Raw genomic sequence first — 23,675 nt, forward strand, 5'->3', positions numbered from 1 at the left:
TCTTTAATCCATGTACCTTATTGTATTATATAGAGAGATAAGTGAAATACAATATCTGAAACTGCTATATAATACTCAGTATTATTATTATTCAAGTCCCAGTTCTGACAGGTTAACCTAAGGCCATTTTCCCCTTGTGTCCCCTTCTGGGTTGCCAGGCAGATCTCTCCTGAGCCTTGGTATATGCCCTCTCCTTCCTTCAACCTTATCAAATATTTAATTATACCTAAGATCACATCCTCGTCACCTTCTCAGACCGCACTCATCTTTCTTGTCTCTGGTGTCTTATTGTCTTTGTCACTGGTATCTCTCACAGCCACAAGCATGTGTGGCCATGTATAATATAAAGCATGCAGTCCAGACCTCTGACACATATACGCCAGTCCTGGGCCTGTCCCTGTGAAGATCTGCTAGAAATTTGATACTAGATTTCCTGTGAGACCGAAAGTCTCATCGCCAATCCTTCAAAATAGACCCACTTAGGAAAGTTAGGAAGATGGTTTCCAGATAGCATCACAAGAGTAAAAGCCATCTGCCCTCAGAATGTCTCCTTAAGGAATGTGCATGTGCAAAATATAGTATATTTAATTGTTAGGCAGCTGAGCCTATTTATAAATCAGAATAGAAGAGTGCGTAGGCAGCCTTAGTTTTACTGCATTTCGGAATGCAGAATATTAAAGCTAAGAATTTTAAGCCAGCCATTCTCAATACAACTAGAAACACACAGGGTATCCCAGAAGGACAGACACTAGGCCAGGATGTCTCAAGTGGAGCTGCAGGGTCAATGCTTTTGAAATGCATAGGAGTGGCCCTAAGGATTTTTAGGTATTTTTCTCAAGTAAGCAATTGGAATTGATCTCAGGTAGTGTGAGTAAAGTGTAGCACTAATCACTTCCAGCAGCTTGCGTCCAGGCGAGAGAGAGGAAGCACGAAAATGGATCAGGAGTTTTGCTACCTAAAACATCTCTACACATCTCCGAGGATTTATATCCACCAGGTGCCAGAAAGTTTTCCTCAAGGGCACACAACATAAAGTAAGAAGTTAGAAGCAGTGATGAAAAAAAGGAAGGGAGGAACGAGGGCAGTGTCAAAAAAATAAATTCCAAAAGGAGAAGAGGGATGCCATCACGAGGCTCATCCCCTACGCTGGCTGCGGATGGCAGAGGGCCAGTTGCATGCCAGCTGCTGAGCTCGGCGCACACACATCAGCAAGAACAGCAACCGTCATGACAATGACCATGACAGTAGCACACGCTTCAGCAACTCTCAGTACCTGGCGCCAGGCAGAATACCGAGCACTCGAAGCCTATTCCCCCCACTTAATATTCACAATAAACCTCTGAGGAGTGTATATTATCATCCCATTTCTCAGCTAAGGAACCTGAGGCCAACTGGATGTTGGATTTGGCACCTCCTAAATGGCAAGTATATTTTTGCCATGCAAACATTTTATTATTTGAAGACACCTCTGCCCCCCACTTCTATCCTTGCAGTGTGTCACTTCCTCCCCTCGGGAGGCCCAGCCCGGTGCCTCAACAGCCTCTTCAGGTCAGCCTCCAACTCCACCCCCCACTTTAAGTCCCTGGGCCACCGTTTTGTTTTTCCATCATGTGGCACCATCAAACTGTGTCTGTCTGTCTCTCTGTCCATCTGCATTTGTGTATACACATACGTTTTATATATAAGATATATATGCATATAAAATATATATTTGTATAATAGGACACTCCCAGAGCCTTCTCAAAGAGTTGTTAACAGTAGTTAGTGTTAGGGGACAGAATTGGGGGAAGGCAGAAAGAAGGCTTTTATAACTGTCTTTTTCTTCATGAATGTGAATTACTTTTATAATTTTTAAAAAGGAAAAGAAAGGAGAGAAATGACAGAGCATCACCTCTTTTCCCTTATGTCAGAGTTTTCTTGCACTAAATGCTGGGCGCACATGGTCTGCAGCTTTCCCACTTCCACCCAAATTTACCCCTCTCTTAGTCCCACCTGCATTTGCTTGTCTGTACAATGGAATCACTGGTGGGACTGAGGCACAATGGAGGCTTGGGGGAAAGTGGGGATGGGGGAGGGTGAAGCACCCAGGAACACCCGGGGATCTTCGTGGCAAAGCCAAGGAAGAGCAGCTTCCTGCTGGGGGTGGGGAAGGCAATCCCCTACGCCTGCAACAGAAGTGATGGACTTACAACCACAAATGCTCCCACTTCCTGCCTTCCTTCCTGACAGCAGAACATCATCCTCTGTGCATCTTTCTTTTCCATTCGCCAAACTCACTTCAAACAACATTTACCAGTAACATCTATATTCTAGGCACCCTGAGTATAAAGATACATAAACCGGGTACTTTCCTTCAGGGTACTCTTCATCTACAGGAAAAACACTTATGTAAACATTTTAGTATCATAACGTAAGTGTTAAGATTAGATAAAAAGTTCTCACCCACCAGTAGTGCTTGCTTGGTGTGGCTGCGCTAATTACAGTAGCTGGTGGCCTTCTGACCAGCTAACCCGCCATTTAGGAGGTGCAAAATCCAACATCCAGTTGGCCTCAGTTTCGGCCTCAGTTTCCTTGAAAAGTGGGATGATAATATACATTCCTCAGAGGTTTATTGTGAAGATTAAATATTGTTATTATTATCCCACCAGATCCGAAGCAGCAGTGAGGATTCCAGGACAGGGGAGCAAAGCCTGCATAGGGCATTTAGGGAACAGAGGTCAGAGGAGCCACAGAAGGCTCCATGCATCCCAGGGTCTGAGCCAGATGGGCACCCAGAGACACTGCGAGCATCAGCGAGGCAGAAATGCGTGGTGGTTGTGGGGGGCAGAGCAAGCCAGATGGTCAGATGGCGAAGAGTCAGCAGCCAAGGGAGCTGGGAAGGGCAGACAGGAAAAGAGACCCAGGGCACCAACAGCAGCACAGGCAGGTTGCTGGCACCAAGGCTGCCGCTAGTGGAGCATCTGCTGCCCTCCTTCCCCCAAAACCCAGGGGGAGCCAAAATCAGAGAAGCCAGGGCTAGAAGCTAGATTGTCACTGAAAATAGCCGCCTAAGTCCTTACAGAAAGTAAACATGTCAGGGAGTTGGGGGTTAAACACAGAGAGATAACCTCGATGCTTGAGATGAGACGTACTTCCCTTCCTCTAGTTGCTCCTGAGCCCCACTCGCTTTAGTAAGGTGGGCCTGTGTAAAGAAACCCACCAGGGACACAGGAAGTGAGTGCTCCGGAGCAACCCTCAGAGCTTGCCCAGGTGCCTTCCTGCCACCCGCTTAGTTGTTAGTTACCTCACCACCACCCAGATATGCGGTGAATGTGGCAAATGAACACTCAGTCTCAGAAAGAGGAAAGGGGAGCCACCCAGAGCAGCAGATGGCTTCCTACTTAGGCTTCTCAACATGCTTGAGAAAGCCAGGAGGCAGGCCCTTGTCCCCAAGGGTGAGATGCTACAGTGATGCCACAGAGCAGCCTACCCGGTCCCAGCAAAGTTATCATGCTGTGCTCAGTGGCAGCGCAGCAGAGAAGGCCTAGCACAGCGTCTGACACCAAGCCAGGGCCTTATATACATTTACTGACTGAAATAGAGTTCCAGAGCCATTGAAATCCCATACTAGATCAAGGGAGGTCCTGCATTTGGTAAAACTTATAACATCTTGGATCATTCATTCGTTTACTCAACAAGTTTTTATTGAGCACATATTCTGGGCGGGACACTTTGTTAGGTGCTGGGATATAATATTGAGCAAAACCAGATGTGATCACAAGCCCTCATGAAGGTCCATGCCCTTGAGGAGCTGACCAGGGGAGACATTAATCAAGTAGTCACAAACGAAATGTAACCCTGCAGCTCTAACAAGAATCTCAAGAGAAAGAGAGCTGATGCAAGGGATAGAGCACATAATGGGAAGATGTGACCTGGCTGGAGAGCTCAAGGAGGGGAGGTCCAAGCTGGGATCTGAAAGGTAAGTAGGAGCTAAGCAGGCAAAGTCAGAGGGGAAGGCATCCATGCACAGGGAGCAGCATTTGCAAAGCCCTGTGACGGCGGCTGTGAGCACAGCCTGCCCTGCGGGAGCACCAGGCACCTAGGGAGGGAGGCAGGCGTGGCTAGGGTGTGTGGGAGTGAGGTGCAGGCATGGACTGCGGAAAAGCTGGAGACGTGGCCATGCAGAGATGTGAATCATGTTAAAGGAGTTTGACTTTGTCCGGAGAACAGTGGGGAGCGGCTGCAGAGTTTCAGGTTGAAAAGAATGGCAGGAAGAGGCTTAAGAACTTAAGAAATCTCCCAAGATTTCCAACCCTGGGACAATGCGGGGCATAACAGGAGGGTCCAGTACAGACACAGACAGACCAGTTAAGAGGTTATTGTAGAGCTTTCGGTGCAAAGGGGAGGCTTGTGGTGATGGACAAAGTGGGTGTATTAGAGGGCTATTTAGGACATGACGTCATCAACAGAACCTTGTGATGGATGGAATTTGGGGCAGGGAGTTGGTGGAGGGGAGAAAGAGAAATCATGGACCTAGCGCAGCTTCTGGCTAGTACCTGCTCAAAATGCGTTGCCTTGTGCTGAGGGGTGCAGGTCTGGTAGTAAGACTGCGTGTTTTGTTCTGGACGTGCTGAGAAAGATGGTGTGTGGGAGGCAGTGGGATATCCAGGTCTAGAGCAGAGAAAAGAGGACTGTGCGGAGGCTCCACATTTATGAGACATCTGCCTCCAAGGAGCAATCTGAATCTATTATTGGATGAAAAAGTCACCTAGTGTGTATTACGTGGGAAGTTGAGAAAGCCTAGGATGCTTTGATGGACGATAGTATTTGGTGGACAGGTGGAAAAGACAGGCCTGATCCTTAGAATAAGATTCCATACACTTCACTTTTCCAGCCTCCACTCTCTTCCAGCGGGAGTGAAGGAAGGACCCATCTTCCCCCTAATCCATCTACACTCACCTCCTCACCTTCATTTGCCCTGCCTGGAGAACCAGAATGAATTTCACTAAGCCACTTAACCCCAATATGTCAGTCACCAGAAGAAGCCCCAAATTCCCAGCTCACCCCACATCTTGCTGCCTGCCTGACTCCTGAAACCCATCGAAGGTGCCCTCTGGAGCTCATAGACCTACTGCCCATCCTGGAAGAGCATCTATTGCCTGGGCCATTCATCCTCATTCCTCACACATGGTTATGTCTTAGCTCAGTGACACTCTCTCCAAAATGCCTTTACTATTGATTCTTGGTGCTTTCAATACCATAGAGGTGATCGTTCCTATCCCCTGCCTCTCTGCCCTCTCTCCTCCCACAATACAGCTCTACCTCAACCACTATATTTATGGTTAACACCTCAACCAATGCTGGCTGATTGAAATATGATGTGAGCCCCGTGTGTAATTTTAAAAGAAGTGAAAAAAGAAACTGGTGATTGTAATTTTAATAATACACTTTAACCCAAGATACCCCAAGTCTTATCATTTAATATGTAACCAAAAATATTGGTGAAATACATTACCTTTTTTTGATGCTGTCTTGAGAATTCTGTATGAATTTTACCCCTTATAGCACATCTCAGTTCAGACTAGTCCCATTTCAGGTGCTCAGTGGTCACACATCGCTGGTGGTTACTGCACTGGACCACCCAGTCCTAGAAAGACCTTGTACCACCCCTTCACAATCTCCATTTTAAGTGACTTTTTCTCCAGCCAGCTCCTGCTAGCTTTCCAGCTCACTCCCTTCTTTTACTTTAACCCTAACAATCCCTGGACCCAATGGGACCTACACTTCACATCGGCTTCTCTCTCTCTCCCTTCCCCATCATGCTCTCCTTACCAGTTTAAATTCCTTAAGCAATCATGAGAGTCACTCCCATGAACCTGCTCTTGGGTCCCTTGTGCCTTGCTCACTCTGTGGTACTCACTGGGCAAAACCCAAACCTGAGTTCAACTTGACTCTACCAAGCCCACCCCTGTAGCCAGGCAGCTCAGTGGGGCTGGCGAAAAACACACAGCCCTTCTGACCAGTCTAATTTTAAATTCATGATGAGCTTCAGGTGCCACCCAGCAATTCGACTTCCGGTCAACATACCGATTTCTCTTGTCCAGTCACTTCCCATTCTTTTGAAAGACTTCTCTCTCTTCAACTTCTTCTTCCTCATCCTCACCCACAGCTGATGATCTCGCCTCCTGTTGCACTGGGAAAACTGAAGAACTGAAAAGACTGCCTGGGCTCTCCTATGTCCACCCTCCCACCTGAGCGTGCATCCCTGCCCTCTACCTTCCTACCTCTCACTACAGTAAAATGAAGTACCCACAGTCCTGCTGAACGCCTGCTCCACCACTCGTGCAGCACATTCTGTTCCCTCTCACCTGCTCCAGGATGTTGCCCCAGCAGTTAATGCACAGTCTTGAATTTCAGTCTTTCCCTCTCTACTAGATCATTCTCACCAGTATACTGATATGCTATAGTTTGCACCAACTTTAAAAAAAAAAACAATAACCCCATTTTCCTCTCCAACTACTACTCCATTTTTCTGCTCATTTTTGCAGCAAAACTTCTTGAGTATTCTATACTTACTTTCTCTGATTTCTCTTCTCCCATTTTATTTTCTCTTAACCTGCTGCAGTCATCCTTTATACCCCCAGTGCTTCACCAAAATTAGTCTTCTCAAGATTAGCAATGACCTCCGTCTTGCTAAATTCAATGGACCATCTCAATTCCCACTCTTTTTGACACATCAACTATATTTGATTCAGCTTTGTGAAGCAGTTGTTGCTTCACTTTCTGCATATCACATTCTCCTATTTTTCCTTCAACCTCACTGGTCCATATTTCTCTGTCTCCTTGTTTGGCTCCAGCCCATCTGCTCAGCCTCTAAATGTTGGGGGTACCCCAGGATTGAGTCCTTGAACCTCTTCTTCTCTGACTTTACCCACTTTTTGTTGATCATACCCAGTCGTAAGCCTCTGAATGCCATCTGTATGCTAGTAATTCCCAAATTTATATCTCTGTCTTGGACCTTTCCTATGACCTAACACATATATCCAAACTCTTACTCACACTTCCCACTTGATTATCTAATAGACATTTCAAATGAAAAGTGTCTGATATTTAATGCCTACACATAATCTTCCTCATGTCAGTTACTAGAAATTCTTTTCTTTGGCTCAGACCAAAAACTTCAGAGTCATTAACATCTCTCTTTCTTTGGCACTCCGAATCCATCACACCCTGCTGACTCTGTCTTCCAAACAGTTCCAGAATCTGCCCACTTCTCACTGTCTCCAGCACTGTCTCTCTGGTCAAAGACTCCATCTTCTCTCCAGATTTCCTCCCTCCTGGTTTACTGCAATATCTCACCTCCCTACAATCTACTCTCAATACAGCAGCCAGTGTTATCTTTTCATCCTATTTCAGATTGTTATATTCTGATCAAAACTCTCCTTCCCTATGTCAATCAGAAGAAAGCTAAAGGTCTTCTTTTTTTATAATGTGATATTTTATTTTCATTATTGTAGAAACAAATAATCGATGTTCATCAATGTTTTTATGTATATTTTCTATAATATACTTATGTCATATACATTAGCTATATGTAGATATATATGTGTGTATGTGTATATATGTATATATATATATAAAGTGAATATTTTGAATATGATTAAAATTTTCAATGTCTGCCTTAAATCAACTGCAATATTTTTCTTTACCTTTAACCTCCTTCACCCATTTCTCCCACACCCCACCCACTGCCTCTGGCAACCACTAATCAGTTCTCTGTATCTGTGAGCTTGTTTTTTGTTTGGGTTTGTTTTTTTTTTAAAGATTCCACTTATAAGAGAGTTCACATGGTATTTGTCTTTGTCTGACTTACTTCGCTTTACATAATGCCCTCAAGATCTATCCGTGTTGTCACAAATGGCAAGATTTCATTACTTTTTTTGGCTAAACAATATTCCATTATATATATATATATACGTATAATATTACTTTATATATATAAATATATATAAATAAATATAAATATATATAAATAAACTTTATATATATAGATAGAATCTCACAATTCTTTATCCATTTATCCACTGATGGACACTTAGGTTGTTTCCATACCTTAGCTATTGCAAATAATGCTGCAGTGAACATAGGGGTGCAGATATCTTTCTGAGTTAATATTTTCATTGTCTTTGGGTAAATACCCAAAAGTGTAATTGCTGGATCATATGGTAGTTCTATTTTTAATTTTTTGAGGAACATCCATCTGTCTTCTGCAGTGGCTGAGCCAATTTACACTCCCATGATCAGCGCTCAGGGGTTCCCTTTTCTTCACATCCTCACCAACACTTGTTATTTCTTCTCTTTTTGGTAATAGCCATTCTAACAGGTGGGAGGTGACATTTCACTGTGGGCTTGACTTGCATTTCCCTGATAATTAATACTGTTGAGCATCTTTTCATGTACCTGTCAGTCATCTGTATGTCTCCTTTCAAAAAAATCTCTATTCAGATCTTCTACCCAGTTTTTAATCCAATTTTTCTTTGCTATGAGTTGTATGAGTTCTTGATATGTTCTGGATATTAGACCTTGTCAGCTATATGATTTTTAAATATTTTCTTCGATTCCGTAGGTTGCCTTTCATTTTGTTGCTTGTTTCCTTTGCTATGCAGAAGCTTTTTAGTTTAGTTTTTTTATTTTGATGTTGTCTCGCTTATTATGTTTGCTTTTGTTGCTTTTGCTTTTGGTGTCAGATTAAAAAAAGTCAACACCAGTATTTTTAAAGTTTTTCTAAAATGAGTACATATGACACGAGAAACATGTACACACCACCCAGAGTTCAAAATTTCCAGTCTCTTTTGAGCTTTCCCTTCTGGGCAGGTCCGCTGCCCAGTAGCGGGACAATCATGACTGACTCAGTGAGTGAACAGCTTTCAAGTAGACCTTTACCCTCCCCACCACCCAAAACAGTAAAGCCTGGTTCCCCATCAGCTCATCATCATGAAAAAACCTTAACCAGTAATGACCAGAACATACCAGGGTCAGACATTCATTCTTAGACACAAAGAACGAGAGACCAGTTCGCTTTGGAACTCCTAACTTAGAACAATGTTTTTTTCTTTTCATTTTAAATTTATTGTGATAAGAACATTTAACATGAAATCTACCTTCTTAGAACAATGTTCTTTCTCCCTCATTTTATCTGAAAGGAGTTGATCCATTTATGTGAGTGAAAAGAGTATGAGGAGTGAGTATATTTCAACAGTATTTAGGGTTATAATAAAAATCAGAAAAATAGTCTAACAGATTTAAGGAGGCATCATAGGATAGGGAAAGGAATGCATGTTCCTTGTCTGTGAAAGTACAGCAACAAGTTTGATTTCTAAGATCTCGTCCAGTTCTAACACTCAAGGATCTGTACCCAATGCCCTGTACGTCCACTGCTCCTTCATCGTCAGGAAAATGCCTCTGCTGTCCTCTCTGGACTTGTCGGTTTGCTTAAAGATGGCAGACTGGAAGGGCTGAGACCTGGAGCTACACGGACAAACAATGCATTAAACATACCACGGAGGATCAGGACCAGTTGCAGGAGAGGAGAAAAGGTTCCAGGTAGTTAGACTTTGCAGCAAAAATGGATTCTTGTCCAAGAAAACATTTGGAGGAATTCAAGCGGAAGCTGCAGGATATCCCAAAAGCTCAGCTGAGAAACCGAGAATTGGTCTATCCAGGAATCCCAGAGGTGGGCTATCAGCTGTCACCTGGTGACAGAGAAGTCTGACAGGTAGTAACAGAGCATCACTTACCAGGCTGTAAGTCAGAGGCAGGACCAAGAGAGGAAGCATTATAAGCACAAGGTAGGCTGTCTCTCCTGGAGGAGCTGGGCATAAAGGAGGGGTCTGAGGGGTGCCAGCAGGGGAGGCAAGAGGGCTTCAGAGAGAGGCATGATGTGACGTAGCTGCTCCTCTTTCCTGAGTTCATAAGCATGAGCCAGGCAGTTACCCACGATGCTGAGAGCAAGCCTTCTGATTCCGGGTTCTCACTGGTCCTCTTGGAGGAAGGAGTATAAAGCTGGCAGGTGGGGTCACTAAGGCTGGAAGAAGCAACTGCCTGCTGCTAGGTATTTGATGCTTCTCTTTCTCTGTCAGTGGCTCTGGGATTTACAAGTGCTGAGAACTCATTTGGGCCCTGAAGATCCCATCTGCTCTGGCTCTTTGGAGTTGATTTTTATCTCTTGGGGGGGAGATGGGGAGGCAATTGGGTTTATTTTATTTATTTATTTATTTTAATGGAGGTATTGGGGATTGAACCCAGGACCTCATGCATGCTACGCATGTGCATTACCAATGAGCTCCACCCTCCCTCTCTGGGACTGATGAACTCCATTTTTGATTGTTCACTTGGCCTCTGACTCATGGTTGCCCAAACTCTAGGCCTGCTTCCATGGTCCTGGCATCCTGCCTGGTCTACTGCAGCCTGTAACCTGGACATGATGATGGTACCCCGAGACCCTATGTATGCTTTGAGTCAGGAAGCAGGAATAAAGCACTGACACTGTCTTAGGACCTCTGGATCAAACCCTCCCTTTCTTTGAGAGAGTCATAGGAGCCCACCTGCCCAGAACCCCTGGCCTGGCCTTTCTAACAAGAACGTTTGGCTAGTACCCCCAAAATCTGAGCTGATTCTGTTCCAGACTTTCTCACTGTCCTGTTTTACAAAGAAAGGAAAGGGGAAATGCATTCCCTTGATAATCTAAAGAATAGATTATTAGAATTGTCAGGGAAACATTTGCTTGAGCATTCTTCTCTGCTGAATGGGAACCACAAGATCCTTCCTGTGAAATGTGGATTCAGTGATGCTGACCTGCCAGAGGCAGAAGCTTTGGCTCATGCACGGAGGGGTGTGTCTGGGGACTGCACCACGGTGGGCAGGGGTCCGGGGGGAGGTCACCACCATTGCCCCTGCTGCTAAGTTTCCTTATTCCACTACACATGGGAGTGAGTTCACATAGATCTCTAACATTTAGCAAAGGTTTCAAACCTCACCTAGAAGTAAAATGTGCAGTGACTTATGCTAGTGTAACAGGTTTTATCTTCCTCAGAGCCCAAGAGCAGAAATTGGTCAAATGAGGCATTTAGGCTCATTTGAAGCCAGAGAACAGCTATGGCACGTGTCATTCTATATAACTAGCTGCCCTGAGAAGCCCTTCCTTCCGCAGCAAACTTGCTCTGCCCAGGAAACCTTCTGCCACAGCACAGTGGCCAGGAACTCCATCTCCTGATTACTTTGGGGACCCAGCTGGTGGCGGACATGGGGAAGAGAGCTCCACAGACCACTGGTACAGACCCTGTGGCCACCTCCTACGCTGTGGACATACAACTTACTACCTACGTCTCCCCATGGACCCATCCGTGACTTAGCTCTGAGTCTGCCTCAGTGTGTCAGCAACCCAAGCCCCAAGCCCTGTCCTTTGTCTTCTGGTTCACTGGGTATGGAGGAAACAACTCCCTTTTAAAAGAATACAGACCTCCATCACCTTTCTCAGACTCTTCTGATGTCCACCCAGCCCCCATGCTATTCCAGGTAAGCCACTGCTGATCTACCTGCCAATCTACCTTTCCCTGAGGGTCTCCAGCTCAGCAAGTCCACTTCTGGTGCCTGAAGCAAAGAGGGCCTCCTGTGAGCCACTAAGGGCTTCCCCCAAGCTGACTCAGTTTGGAGACGCCTGAATCACCTGCTTGTCACCTGGAGATACAGACTCAGATACGATACACAGACACTTGTAAGCAGGAACAGAGACACTCCTGTCGTCAGTACTTCATGACAGCACCGAAGATCAGTAGCAGGACTGCAAGTTGCCCTGGGGACAGATCATTGCTTTTAAAGCTTTGGGAATGTAGGTAGATGTATCCCTTCCTTCAGCTAATGGTCCCACCATAATAAGAAAGACAGGAGTGAGAGAATGTGTATCAAATAAAATTTCCTGAACCAAGTCACTCTACTGATTTGTTTTGTAAATGAGCAAACACATAAATCAAGTTTTTCTCTGCAGCATCCAGGATGAATTTTCCATCTGAGGGGCTACGTTTAAGCTCTTGCTCCTTCTCTTTCCAGCTGGGTGATCCTAGGGGAAAGAGTGAACCAGCCTCTAGCCCCAGTGTTCTCAACTGCCGTGTAAAGACAGTGGCTTCCTTATTGGGTTGTTGTAAGAGGAGACTGAAAAGTCTGTCAACTATAAAGTGATATTTATATGTTAGGGATTATTATTTATCCTCTGTCTTCCCCATCCCTAGACTCTTAGTAGATGATCTCTCTTCCTGCTTCTCAAAGAAAATAGACTCCATCAGACAGGAAGCCCTGGTTTGCTAACATCAAACATGCAACCCACCAGCATCTGCTCCAACCTTCCTTCCACTGGAACAGAAGAGTATGACCCCTCCATTCGAGCCTAGTCCTCCTCCCTGAACTCTGCCCCCAGCCCTGTGGCTGCCTTAGGAATTCGCACTCAGTATCGATTCATCTTCCCCTCTTATACTTTGAACCTCCCCCTCCTCAGTCAGATCTTTTCATAATCCCCTAACTGATCTAGTGTCTCCCATTATGACAAAAGAAGCACTTTCTTAGGCTGTTGTATTTTAGAGCCGTCTCTCCATTTGTTGGGGGCAGGCATGCCTTTGGTGTGTCTCCTTCAGTCCTGCAGATAAAAGGGACGTGTCTTTGTTCTTGGGGACCCAGGCTTCAAAATGGGATGTTAAGTGTCTTGCTTGGTCATTTAAGTTGGTACTATTAACAGAACTGCTAAGCTCCTGCAGAATTAGAGGTCCCACCACCGTCACCACCATCAAATATGTATTTAAAGGCCAGGGGTTCTTAAACTGTTTTGTGCCCTGGACCCCTTGGCAATCGGGAAAATCCATGGTTTCCCCCTCAGTAAAATACTAAATGTGGAAACAAAAGACAGAGAATTACAAAGGGAATCAGTTATATAAAAATACAATTATTATAAAATTATAATATAGTAATATATCTGCTCCTTTATAAAAGCATTAAATAAGAAAATGTTGAGGCAGCTTCAGTATTACCATAATTTCAAAATAGTGATGAACATAAGATATTGTAAAAAATCTACAACTGTTATGTAATGGAAACATCCGCAATTTTTATGGATGATAAAGACACAGCACAATACCTCTAATACAGCTGTGGTTTGCTGCCTACGTGCATAGCTGAAGTGCATGGGGAATTTCAGTTACAAGTTAGTGACCATGAAGATCTTTTTTCCAATCCAAGGTTATGGACTCTGGATTCTGTCCATGGATCCTGGGACAAGAGTTCCTGTTTAAGACAGTACTATCTCTAAACTGGGTTTATTCCTTCCGTCCAAGACCCATCCACAGGAGATTTGGAGCACGAAGCAGCAACCACAGAGAGGATGGGAGCATAATGTCACCTTGGGGCTGTGTCTCAAGGGACCAGTAAGAACATGCCAGTGTTATACTGGGGCATTCTGCCAAAGTCCTATATTTTTAGACTTTCAAAATGGACTTATTAATATTGTAATTTCACTGAGGGTCAAACTAACTAATGAGCGGAATTGGACATTTGTAAAACATAGGCTTTCCTCAAGGATTTCCATAAATTATTTGGGATGGAAGGCCTGACAAAAGGCAGGAGAAGAATCTACCTGTGTGTGTGATTTTTAAACAAAAGTTGATCTAATTCTCATAGCCTGTTTCTTTCTAATGTCACAATACATCACGAATAATTTTCTGTCAACAAATACAGTTATAAGATAGTATTAATGGCTGTACAGTATTCTATTATAGGCCTGTAGCACAATTGATTTAATTAAATAAAGGTTTGAACATGTGGGTTGTGTACAATCTTTCATTATTATATAAACTGTGCTCTGATGGGTGCTATGGATTTAATCTTTGTCCACATTCTATTTTTATTTTCTTAGAATATTTCTATAAATGGAATTGCTGTGTCACAATTTAGTTAACAATAGCAATGCATATTTTAAAGATTTTTTGGTCAGTACTGTCAAATTGTCCTCCAGAGAGGTTGTTCCGGTTCATACCAGAACTGGCATCTTTGACCTTGGCTCAGAAGATGACAAAGAGATTGGGAGAATGTCTCTAAATGGTGAGAAGCAGGTCAGTGTTGTGGCTCTGGGATTGTACTTTTCGCTGACGTTGGAAATACCTTTAAGACAGAACATGGGATGGAACTGAGTCTTTAAGACCTGGGATCCCTTGTATTGACTTGATTTAAATCATTTGGATAAATCCAGCCTTGTACAGCTGTGTTAAGGAGACAGGGGAAGGTCTGTATTCATGTTTGGACCAGAGTCATGGTGAGAATGGGGGAATCAGAGAGCACCTCAAGGGGAGAGCTGTTTCAGGTGAGAAGGCATGAGCAGAACTGGCCACCCGAGTCAGTGCTTTCTCTCATCAAACAATAGGGATTTGGGAGCAATGCTATAGCAATGAAGGCTGTTTCTTCTTTTATCTCTCTTTTTTTTTAAATCATCTTTCCATTTTCTTTCCCTTGCAGCTAGACAATATATTCCAGGAGGGCAGAAGCCACTTGATACTTCTTTTGTATAACCAACAAAAGCTGACATGCGGGAAAAATGCTTTCTAATCCTCTCCACTGTCAAAGTAAGATATCAGATCCTGCCACAAAGTAAACTGGACAAATATAATCTCAGTACAACTGACCCTTCCGTCTTCTCTCTCGTGGTTTTGTAGATGTAGATTTCGTTTATTTCTTCATGCACAGAGACCAAAGATCAGTTCTCTCTCCATCATCCCATCTCCCAAATCTGCAGTTAAATTATTAGTATCTTCTCCCATATCTCTCATCTGGGATTCCACAGAATATAGTGGTGATCACCCTAAAGTTTAGCTTCCTATTCATAATCTAAAAAATTTTTAATTGCATCCATAGGACTTGGTCTCTCTCCCTGTTCCATGACCACACCAGGGTCCCCGGCCCCTGCCCTATTCCCTGTCCAACCTCAAGAGGACATAAAAGCAGGTGGGCACCAAATGGACCCTGAATTATTTTGGTGCTCACTCGGTGGGCTCTCTTACACTTTGGGGTACTGCTTAGATAGAAGGGTCTCGTTCTTTTCTCATGTGACTTTTCTGGACTCCACTTCTTGCCTGCCTTAACTAAAGTGCCCACCTGACCCTTTCCACTTAGATCTCAGTCTCTCGCAGAGGAGACCGTTGGTACCTCCCCGACCCGATCCCACAGGCCAGAGGGCAACCCTCCTGTCTTTTGCCTGGTGTCCTGATGTCCAACCTCTCATCTGTCAGAGAAGACCGAGGCTCAGAAAAGTTACATTGGATATAAAACTGTCTTCTATCCAGCCTTGGGTCCTGACATTTTTATTTCTCTCGAGATATAATTGAATTGTCTTTTATTCTCCCTCCCCGATCAGGCCTGGAGTTAGATCATCCGCACCATCCCCACATCCATGCCCGATTTTTCCGCGAGCGCCGAGCACCAGGGAAGTCTAATACACTATCCACTTGCAAAGACTTCTCGATCTGTTTGGGTGGACAAGACAGCGCATGGGAAACGCAGAGCAATCGGAGCTGTATCCAGTCACGCTCCCGTTTGTGTCCCAGATGCAGCCCCAGGAAGAAAACAAGTGTTTGCGGGATTTGGCGGCCAAGGACCTTCATCTAGGCTTTATTCTCACTCCCGCCCCACTTTTTCCCTAGGCATCCCCAACCCGGATTCTCAGAATCAATCCCCTAGATCCGAAGGGTGGGCCCGGGGTTCTTTACCCAGTTCCTGAGACCCAAGGCGGGCATCCTCCAGCAGCCCCCGGGCGCGAGTCCAGCGGGGACCCCGCGAGAGGCTCCCGCGCGGGGCTGGGGAAGGGCGAGGGAGGGAAGGGCGGCGAGGCTCCGCCGGCAGCCCGGCTCCCCGAGGGAGCGCCGCGGGGAGCGCGGGGAGCGGGGCGGCGGGGTCGGGGGCAGGGCGGGGAGGCGCCGGCACAGCCAATCCCCGGGCCGCCCCCTCCCCGCCGCCACGAGCCGAGCCGGGGCGGGGGAGCCAGGCGGCGGCGGCGGCGGCGGCGACGGAGGCTGCCGTGGGGAGGGATGGAGAGGGGAGGGGGGAGCGGAGCCGAGCGGAGACAGCCGCGGCGCTGCAGAGCGGCTGGGGCGGCGGCGCGGCTCCCGGTGCTCCCCCCGGCGCCCGCCCCGCGTCGGTGAGGGCCCGGCCTGGAGGCCCGGAGCCATGGGCTGCATCGGCTCCCGGACCGTGGGTGGGTACGCGGTGGCGCGGGCGCGGGCGCGGGCGGAGGCAGGGCTCCGCCGGGTCCGGTCCTCTGGCCCCCTCCCCCACCGCCCCCCGCGCCCCTCGGGGTCCCTCTCTCCGCACCCGCCCGGCCCGGCCTTGCTCCCTCACTTTCCCTGAGAGCCCTCGCGGTCCCTGCATTCTTCCCTCCTCCTTGCTCTCCTCTTGCGCCTCCGGGATTTGCATCCCTCTGGGCTCTTTCCGTTCTCTCCATCTCCCTCCTGCTTCCTTCCATTGCCCTCCCCCAGGCGCGGTCCCTCTCCATCATCTCTCCACCAACCTCCTCTCTTTCCTCCGTCGCTCTTCCCTACTCTCCCGTCCCCTCACCCTCCACCTCCAGGCCATCGGCCTCGACTCTGCCTTCCCCAGCGCCTCCTATCCTCCTCATCCATTTCTGGAGCAGCCTCCCTTCTAAGAACCCCCAGACTCAGTTCTCAGCCCCGAGTCCCCTTCGCATTCTTCACCCATCCGCCTCCATCTGGCTTTGATGTTTTGCCCCCATCTCTTTCCCTCTCTGTTGCCTTTTTCTGTCGTTTCTGCCTCCCCCGATTTGCTTTGTTCACGTGCATTTTCCCTCCGGGGCGGAGGCGGGATGAGCCTGATGCCTTGGGGAGGGGAATGGGTTCCACGCCCGAAGGGAATGGGGCCGGGCTGGGCTGGGGTGAGGGGAAGAGCCGGGGACGCCGGGAGAAGGCAGGGGTTCAGAGCGCGGGAGAGGGGTCGGGAGCCCGCTCCCAGGAGGGTGGGGCCGGCCGGCGAGAGATCCCGGGGACCTGACTGCACCTGTCAGCGGGGGCTGGCGGGGCGGGGCCGGCTCTTTATTTACCTTTGACTGAGCGAGGGAAGAGAGGCTCCTCCTTATTCTCCCCTCACCTCTGCCTTGCTACCACCCCCTTCTCCCCAACCCCATGCACCCACTCCGCTCTCACAGCTCAACAGATTGATTCAACCTTCTCCCAAACCCCTCAATTTTTCCCATTCCAACTCCAATTTCTCCCGCCTACATGCCCCAGTGACCTCAGGCTGAGAGAATAATTCACATTATTATTACAAACAAACTCACTCTCCTGCAGCCTGATTTCTCTGAGCCCCGATTTATTTCCATGGATACCCCCCTCCTCCTCTGCTTTCACCTCTTCTCTGGGTTCTTTCCCTCCCCCTCCCTGCCCCCCATGGCTCTGACTCAGCTCTCCCTCTCCTACAAAGGCCACCCCCCAGCCCTCTCCCCCTCTGCCCTCCCCATCTCCCTTCTCCTCGCAGACTGTTCCCCGCCTGCCCCGTTCCTGCTCTGTGCGCCCAGATGTCCATCTTTTCTCTTCCCTCCCAGCCACAGCCTCTGGTCGACCCAGGTCACCACTCCCCGTAGCCCCAGGGGAGAGCCTTCCCACTTTGGACGGGTCTTAGCTCTCTCAGACCTGGTAACCGCCATCCCTTCCTCTTGCACTAGCTATGTTACTGCATGCTGAATGCCTCCTGGGGCCCCAAGCCCCTTCAATTCACCCCTTCTCAAGAGTAGACCCCTAATCCTAAATTCACATTCATACAACTTAATGTGCAGAAAGGATCTAAAAGGTCAGATGGTTCCGGCAGCCATCTGGTGCTTGAATCCCGAGCATCTACCACCAAGCGCCTCTTTCCCAAGCCTACCAGTAGGCACACCCTGCCCTCACACCAGCAGTCTCCCTTCACAAGGACCTCTGGCCTGGGCTGTACAATTACCGGCCTCCAGTTTCCCAGTGAGCCCTCAAGCCCTGTCCACCCTCTCCCACTGTCTTTTGTCTTCTCTTTGACTTGAGCTTCTATTCTTTAAGTTCCTGTATCAAAGAGTCCCCTGCTCCCCTCCTGCTGTCCCCTTCACTCCCCTTTAATCCATCACTCATCTCCCCACAGCCAGGGAAAATGATTCCATCTCACTCGCTGCTTCCTCTGCTCCCACTGCTTCTCAGTGAACACAACCAGGTCTTGCCTCTGTCCCCACCAAAACTCCCTCCTGTCACACAAATTCATCAACTCCTATGGAGGGTCCTCCAGGGAAGATACAATCCTTCCACCTCACAAATAACAAAGCCAACACTTAGGGAAGCTTGCTCCTAGAAGAGTTCTGCCCTTACTCGTAGAAACATAACAGAGGACAAGTGTCATTCCCACATACTTCCCTACAGAAGCTCTCAGAGGTTCCCCACGACAGAGTGGAGCACTATTTTCCCGCTGAAACCCAGCCACTGCCTCTTCCATTTAAACAACAAATAAGGCCGTAGAACACTTTTTCTGGGTGGGCCAGGCCTTTTATTTTTGTAATTGAAGTGTAGTTGATTTACAATGATGTGTTAGTTTCAGTTGTACAGCAAAGTGATTCAGATATATATATATATATATATTCTTTTCCAGATCCTTTTCCATTATAAGTTATTAAAAGATCTTGAGTATAGTTCCCTCTGCTATACAGTAGGTCCTTATTATGAATGTGCTGTTTTTGGTTGAGCTCAGCATTATCATCTCTCCTACCAAAACTCTGAGGAGAGTAGGGATGTGAAAGGAAACAGGCAATTAGAAGAGGAAGCAGTAGCTGGAGGGAAGGGAGGGGTTGGCAGGGGCTGGCCCCCATTTGTGGCCTCTGCATTCTGAAGGAAAAGAACGGGGAGGGGCTTTTGGGGTGGACACAGGGAGGTGAAAGGGGAGGAACTAATCATCTGTCCACCTTAGGAAATGAGGTGATCGCAGTCGACTGGAAGGGCCTGAAGGATGTGGACCAAATCAACATGGACAGCACCAGCTCGCTGCATGGGAGCAGCCTCCACCGGCCATCGACCGAGGTGAGGCCCTCCGTGCTCAGCTCTCCTCCCAAAGAACCTCTAAAAGTCCCCGGAACCACCATGCACAAAGCCTCGTCCTTCCTGTCATCGTCCTAAATTCCAGGACAACATCCCAAACATGCCTTCAGACTGAACCTTTCACGGAACATTTCTCCTCTCCTCCAACACAAGCCAAATGCACCACCCTGAGACCCTAATTCCCTGCATTAATCTCAGGAAAGTCCTCTCTACTCCACACTCTTCTGGAAGGCGAGGTTACTTGCATTCCTGGAAGTGCCTGAGATACCCACTCCCTTTGCTCTCTCCTCACAGCAAACCCGGACGGATTTCTCCTGGGATGGCATCAATGTGAGTGCAGCTTCCCCCAGACCTCCCCAGTCCACCCTAACTCCTCCTCCTTGTGCTCTCCCTTAGACCTGCCCTAGGACATAGTGCTCCCTGGCTCCAGCAGGCACTGCGAGCCTTCCCAGTCTTACATACCCCCAAAATTTCAAGGGTGCTTGGGGGATAGGCCTCCTTGGGACTCCTGGGTATAATGGTTTCCTTATCACCTGCCCTAGCTCACATCCTTCCTCCTGGAAGCCATGGACTGTCCTCCACATATAAAGCACCCCATACCCTCTTATTCTTCTGCCCCTCCTCCCACATCCCCTACCCCAGCTCTCCATGGAGGACACCACTTCCATTCTTCCGAAGCTTAAGCGAAACTCTAACGCCTATGGCATTGGGGCCCTGGCCAAGTCATCGTTCTCAGGTGAGACTCCCGACCTGGGGATGCATCAGACAGAAGACTACCTGTAGGCCCCTGGTCTCAGTCTCCCTGTTCCTCCTGGCCTGAAGAAGACTTTCATCCCCATACCCCTGACCTATTTGCCCTTTCTATCAAGCCTCCCATCCTCCAGCCACCCCTCGGGTATGGAGCCTTGGGGCATCCCTGCCCCTCTTATGAGACTAGGGTGGGGATAATCAAAGGGGTCTGGTATGGGTATTGTGTGATGTTCTGGAGGATGTGGGGAATGTCTGGCCCCTCAGGGATTTCTCGAAGCATGAAGGACCACGTGACAAAGCCCACAGCCATGGGGCAGGGCCGGGTGGCCCACATGATTGAGTGGCAGGGCTGGGGGAAGACACCAGCCATTCAGCCGCAACACAGCCACGAGGCCGTGCGCAGGGATACAGATGCCTACTCCGACCTCAGCGATGGTGAGAAGGAGGCACGTTTCCTAGCAGGTACTTATTCCCCAACTCCTTAATAGACACATTTTCAGTATGGCTGGAGACCAACCCTCCAACCTGCTCCCCTATGGCAGGACTGGCTCTGTCCATGTGATGACCATCAGACAATTTCCCAGCTAGCTCTAATTTCAAGGACTCAGACTTGTTAATTCTGCTAAGAGCCCTCAAGCTTATTTATATTATTGTCTCAGAAATTGAGGGGAATTAACATGGGATTATGGGTCCACTTGATGCCTTCTCTCCTAAATGGTGGGACTATCCAACCCCCGAATTCCCTCAGTACAGGAAAAAGAAGCTGGGGCCTTAGACTTCAGAAAGCTCTGCTTCTACTTATGTTTCTTGATGAGAAGGAAAGAAAAGCCTTGAGGTTCTCTTCTAGCCTTTGCCCATCTGCACATTGCAGTCATGAATTCATGTACAGGGCTCATTATCATGACAACCACCAGAAGATCGAGGGACCTGGGTGAGGAGAGGGGGCGTCCAGAAGAGCTTTGATTCAGTGCAGGTGTGAGGCAGGCGTATAGTCTACCTACAACTCTGGCCTAGAAACTTTCAAAGATAAAACTTTTGGAAATCCCCAATTTCAATCTCTTAGAATATCTCACCAGAAGGTCCCCAAATCTTGCCCCTAAGAATCTTAAATCTGACATTCTGGAAAGTCCCCCATGATTTTGCCTTGTTTTGGGACATATACAAAGGCTCCAGTGTCCAATACAGTAGCCACCGGCCACATATAGCTATTGAGACCTTGAAACGTGGCTAGTCTGAGTGGAGATGTTGTAAGTGTAAAATGTCGACTGGCTTTCAAAGACTGCATATGAATCAAAGAGTATAAAACATCTCAGTAATTTTTATATGGATTACATATTGAAATGATAATCTTTTATATATTTTAAATTAAATAAGATGTATTATTGAAATTAATTTCACCTGTTTCTTTTTAATTGTCTTTAATATCTTTACTAGAAAATTTTAAATTGTGTAAGTGGCTTGCATTATATTTCTACTGAACAGAGCTACACTGATGTCCCCCGACCCCATGCACGTGTCTAGGCTTCCCAGAGGTAACTTGTGCTAACTATATTTCTTCTCGCAGGTGTCATGGAACAGTTTGCTATCTCTGAGGCCACTCTCATGGCCTGGTCTTCTATGGATGGTGAGGACATGAGTGTCAACTCCACCCAGGAACCATTGGGCTGCAACTACAGTGACAACTACCAGGAGCTGATGGAGAGTCAGGGTGAGGGATGATGGTTCCAGAACCTGACCCCTGAGGCCTCAGAGGCCTCTTCAACCATCTAGACTACCTCCATTCACCTTTGTTCTAAGACTTCCTGTTCATATCAGCTTCCCTACTCCCCTCCCTCCTCCACGCCTCACCCTCAGTTCTTTGTGCTGTTGTTACTGCCTTTGAGAGTCTGACCCCAGTGACATCCGTGATTCTCTTTACAGATGCCCTCGGTCAAGCCCCAATGGATGGATGGCCTCACTCCTATGTGTCCCAGGGCATGTACTGTCTGGGGTCATCAGATGCCTGGGAAGCAAGCGACCAGTCCCTCATTGCCTCTCCAGCCACAGGATCCTATCTTGGCCCTGCATTCGATGACTCACAGCCTAGCTTACATGAAATGGGGCCTTCCCAACCTGCTTCAGGTTACTCTGCTCAGGAGCCTCCACCTTTGCTGGGGGGAGACACTGACTGGGCTCCAGGGGTGGGCGGAGTGGACCTAGCAAGGGGCCCTGCTGAGGAGGAGAAGAGGCCGTTGGCCCCCGAGGAGGAAGAGGATGCGGGATGCCGGGACCTGGAGTCACTTTCCCCACGAGAAGACCCCGAGATGTCCACCGCTCTCAGCCGGAAGGTGTCTGATGTCACATCCTCAGGGGTGCAGTCCTTTGATGAGGAGGAGGGCGAGGCGAACAACTAGCTTCCTCTGACGCCACGCCCTGCCTTCCACTCCCACCCGAGGGGCATGGCTGCAGCAACATCCTCCCTCCCCCAGCAGTATAGCTGCAACTGGAACAGAAGACCTAGAGGAGCCCAGGAGCTGCCAATCCTCGCCAGCAAAACGGAGGGCCAGGCTGGGATTTTATCCAGGCTTACGCTGTGGAACCCACAGGTCCAGGAACTGAGGCGCAGGCAACTAGATGGCTGTGAACTTCACTTGGCTGCCGGCTTCTGGGTCTGTGATTGTGTTCTGGGCACAGGAGCGCAGAATGGCTCATGGCCGTCCCCAGGATCTCAGTTCACTCCCTGCTCTCGTCTTCCTGCAGCCCTGACTGTGGCTGTCTGAAGGCCTCCTTTCTCCATGCCACTCTTGCTTTTCCCGACTCTTTTCTCTGGCTGTGGCCCAAGCTCATCTCTCATATGAGGAACAGACCTCAGGGGCTGGGACGTGGCTCAGTGGGCACAGGAGAAGCAACTAAAGACCACGTCTCCTTGAAGGGTGGAGATCTGCCCTCAGAGGAAACTTGGCTTCTGGGATCAGGAGTCTCGGAGGAGGTGGGCGTGGCAGCCGGGGCACAAACATGGTTCTTTCTCTCAAGGGCTGCCCAGAGACCAGGCCGTCACTGGTGAGACCGATAACAAACGTGGCCACTTGTTCTGGGATCTTGAGTATCCTGTAGCCAAAAGGAGGACCCTAAGGATCTGAGAAGGGACCCCACCAGGGCTGGCTTCTCCAGCTCCTGCTTCCCTCTTCTGCCTTCTTCCATCCCCCGCCTGGGAGCCCAGGGCTGAGCAGGTGACAGAATGCAGGTGTCCTGGCCAGACAGGGAAGCATGAAGCTGTGTCTCCCTCCAACCACCCCCTAATTCTCTGGAGCTGTTTACACTTTTCTCTTTGCCTTTTCTACATTTTTATAACTTCTTGGGGACTCAGGGTGGAGTAGGGTGGAGGGAGGAGTCCGGTGCTGTCAGGTCCGGGCGGGACAGGGTGTTTGCCGAGGAGCGGCCGGCGTGGGCTCCCCGTGCTCCTCTTCGCCTCCTCCCAGGCCTCCCAGGGGGGCCGCGCAGGTCCCCCTCCCTCCCTAGGCCTCCTGAGGAGGAAGAGGAGAATCGGGGTATTCCTCTTTCCAGGACGGGTTACACTGAGACACACACCCCTGAAACTGCTCGCCCTCCCGCACCCACCTTCCATTCTGGTGGGGACTTCCGCGCAGCACGTGAAGCCCCGGCGCTTCTGTAAAGGGCCCGGACGCAGGGGCCAGGGTGGACGGGTTGACGGGAGAGGCGGCAGCAGCGCACTGCCCCTCCCCTCTGCAGTGGTGCCCCAGAACCTGGGCAGGAGAGACACACTGAGAGGGTCCTTGTCCCACCTCCCTCTTTTCTCACGCC

At 48.4% G+C, this 23,675-nt stretch overlaps 1 protein-coding gene and 1 pseudogene across 1 annotated transcript; both read left to right on the top strand.

Moving 5' to 3' along the window:
* The window catches only part of LOC102528539 (olfactory receptor 2F2-like), a 309,986-nt pseudogene that overhangs the window by 83,149 nt on the left and 203,162 nt on the right, over window positions 1-23,675 (top strand).
* FAM131B (family with sequence similarity 131 member B) lies at window positions 16,130-22,267 on the top strand. The gene is made up of 7 exons (XM_072965379.1): window positions 16,130-16,261; window positions 18,997-19,106; window positions 19,419-19,454; window positions 19,767-19,860; window positions 20,139-20,336; window positions 21,439-21,582; window positions 21,795-22,267. Exons 1-7 carry the CDS (start codon window positions 16,234-16,236, stop codon window positions 22,265-22,267), a joined length of 1,083 nt encoding a protein of 360 aa, XP_072821480.1. The 5' UTR covers window positions 16,130-16,233.

The sequence above is a fragment of the Vicugna pacos genome, chromosome 7 (genome assembly GCF_048564905.1).
Source record: "Vicugna pacos chromosome 7, VicPac4, whole genome shotgun sequence".
In the NCBI taxonomy this organism is placed as follows: domain Eukaryota; kingdom Metazoa; phylum Chordata; class Mammalia; order Artiodactyla; family Camelidae; genus Vicugna; species Vicugna pacos.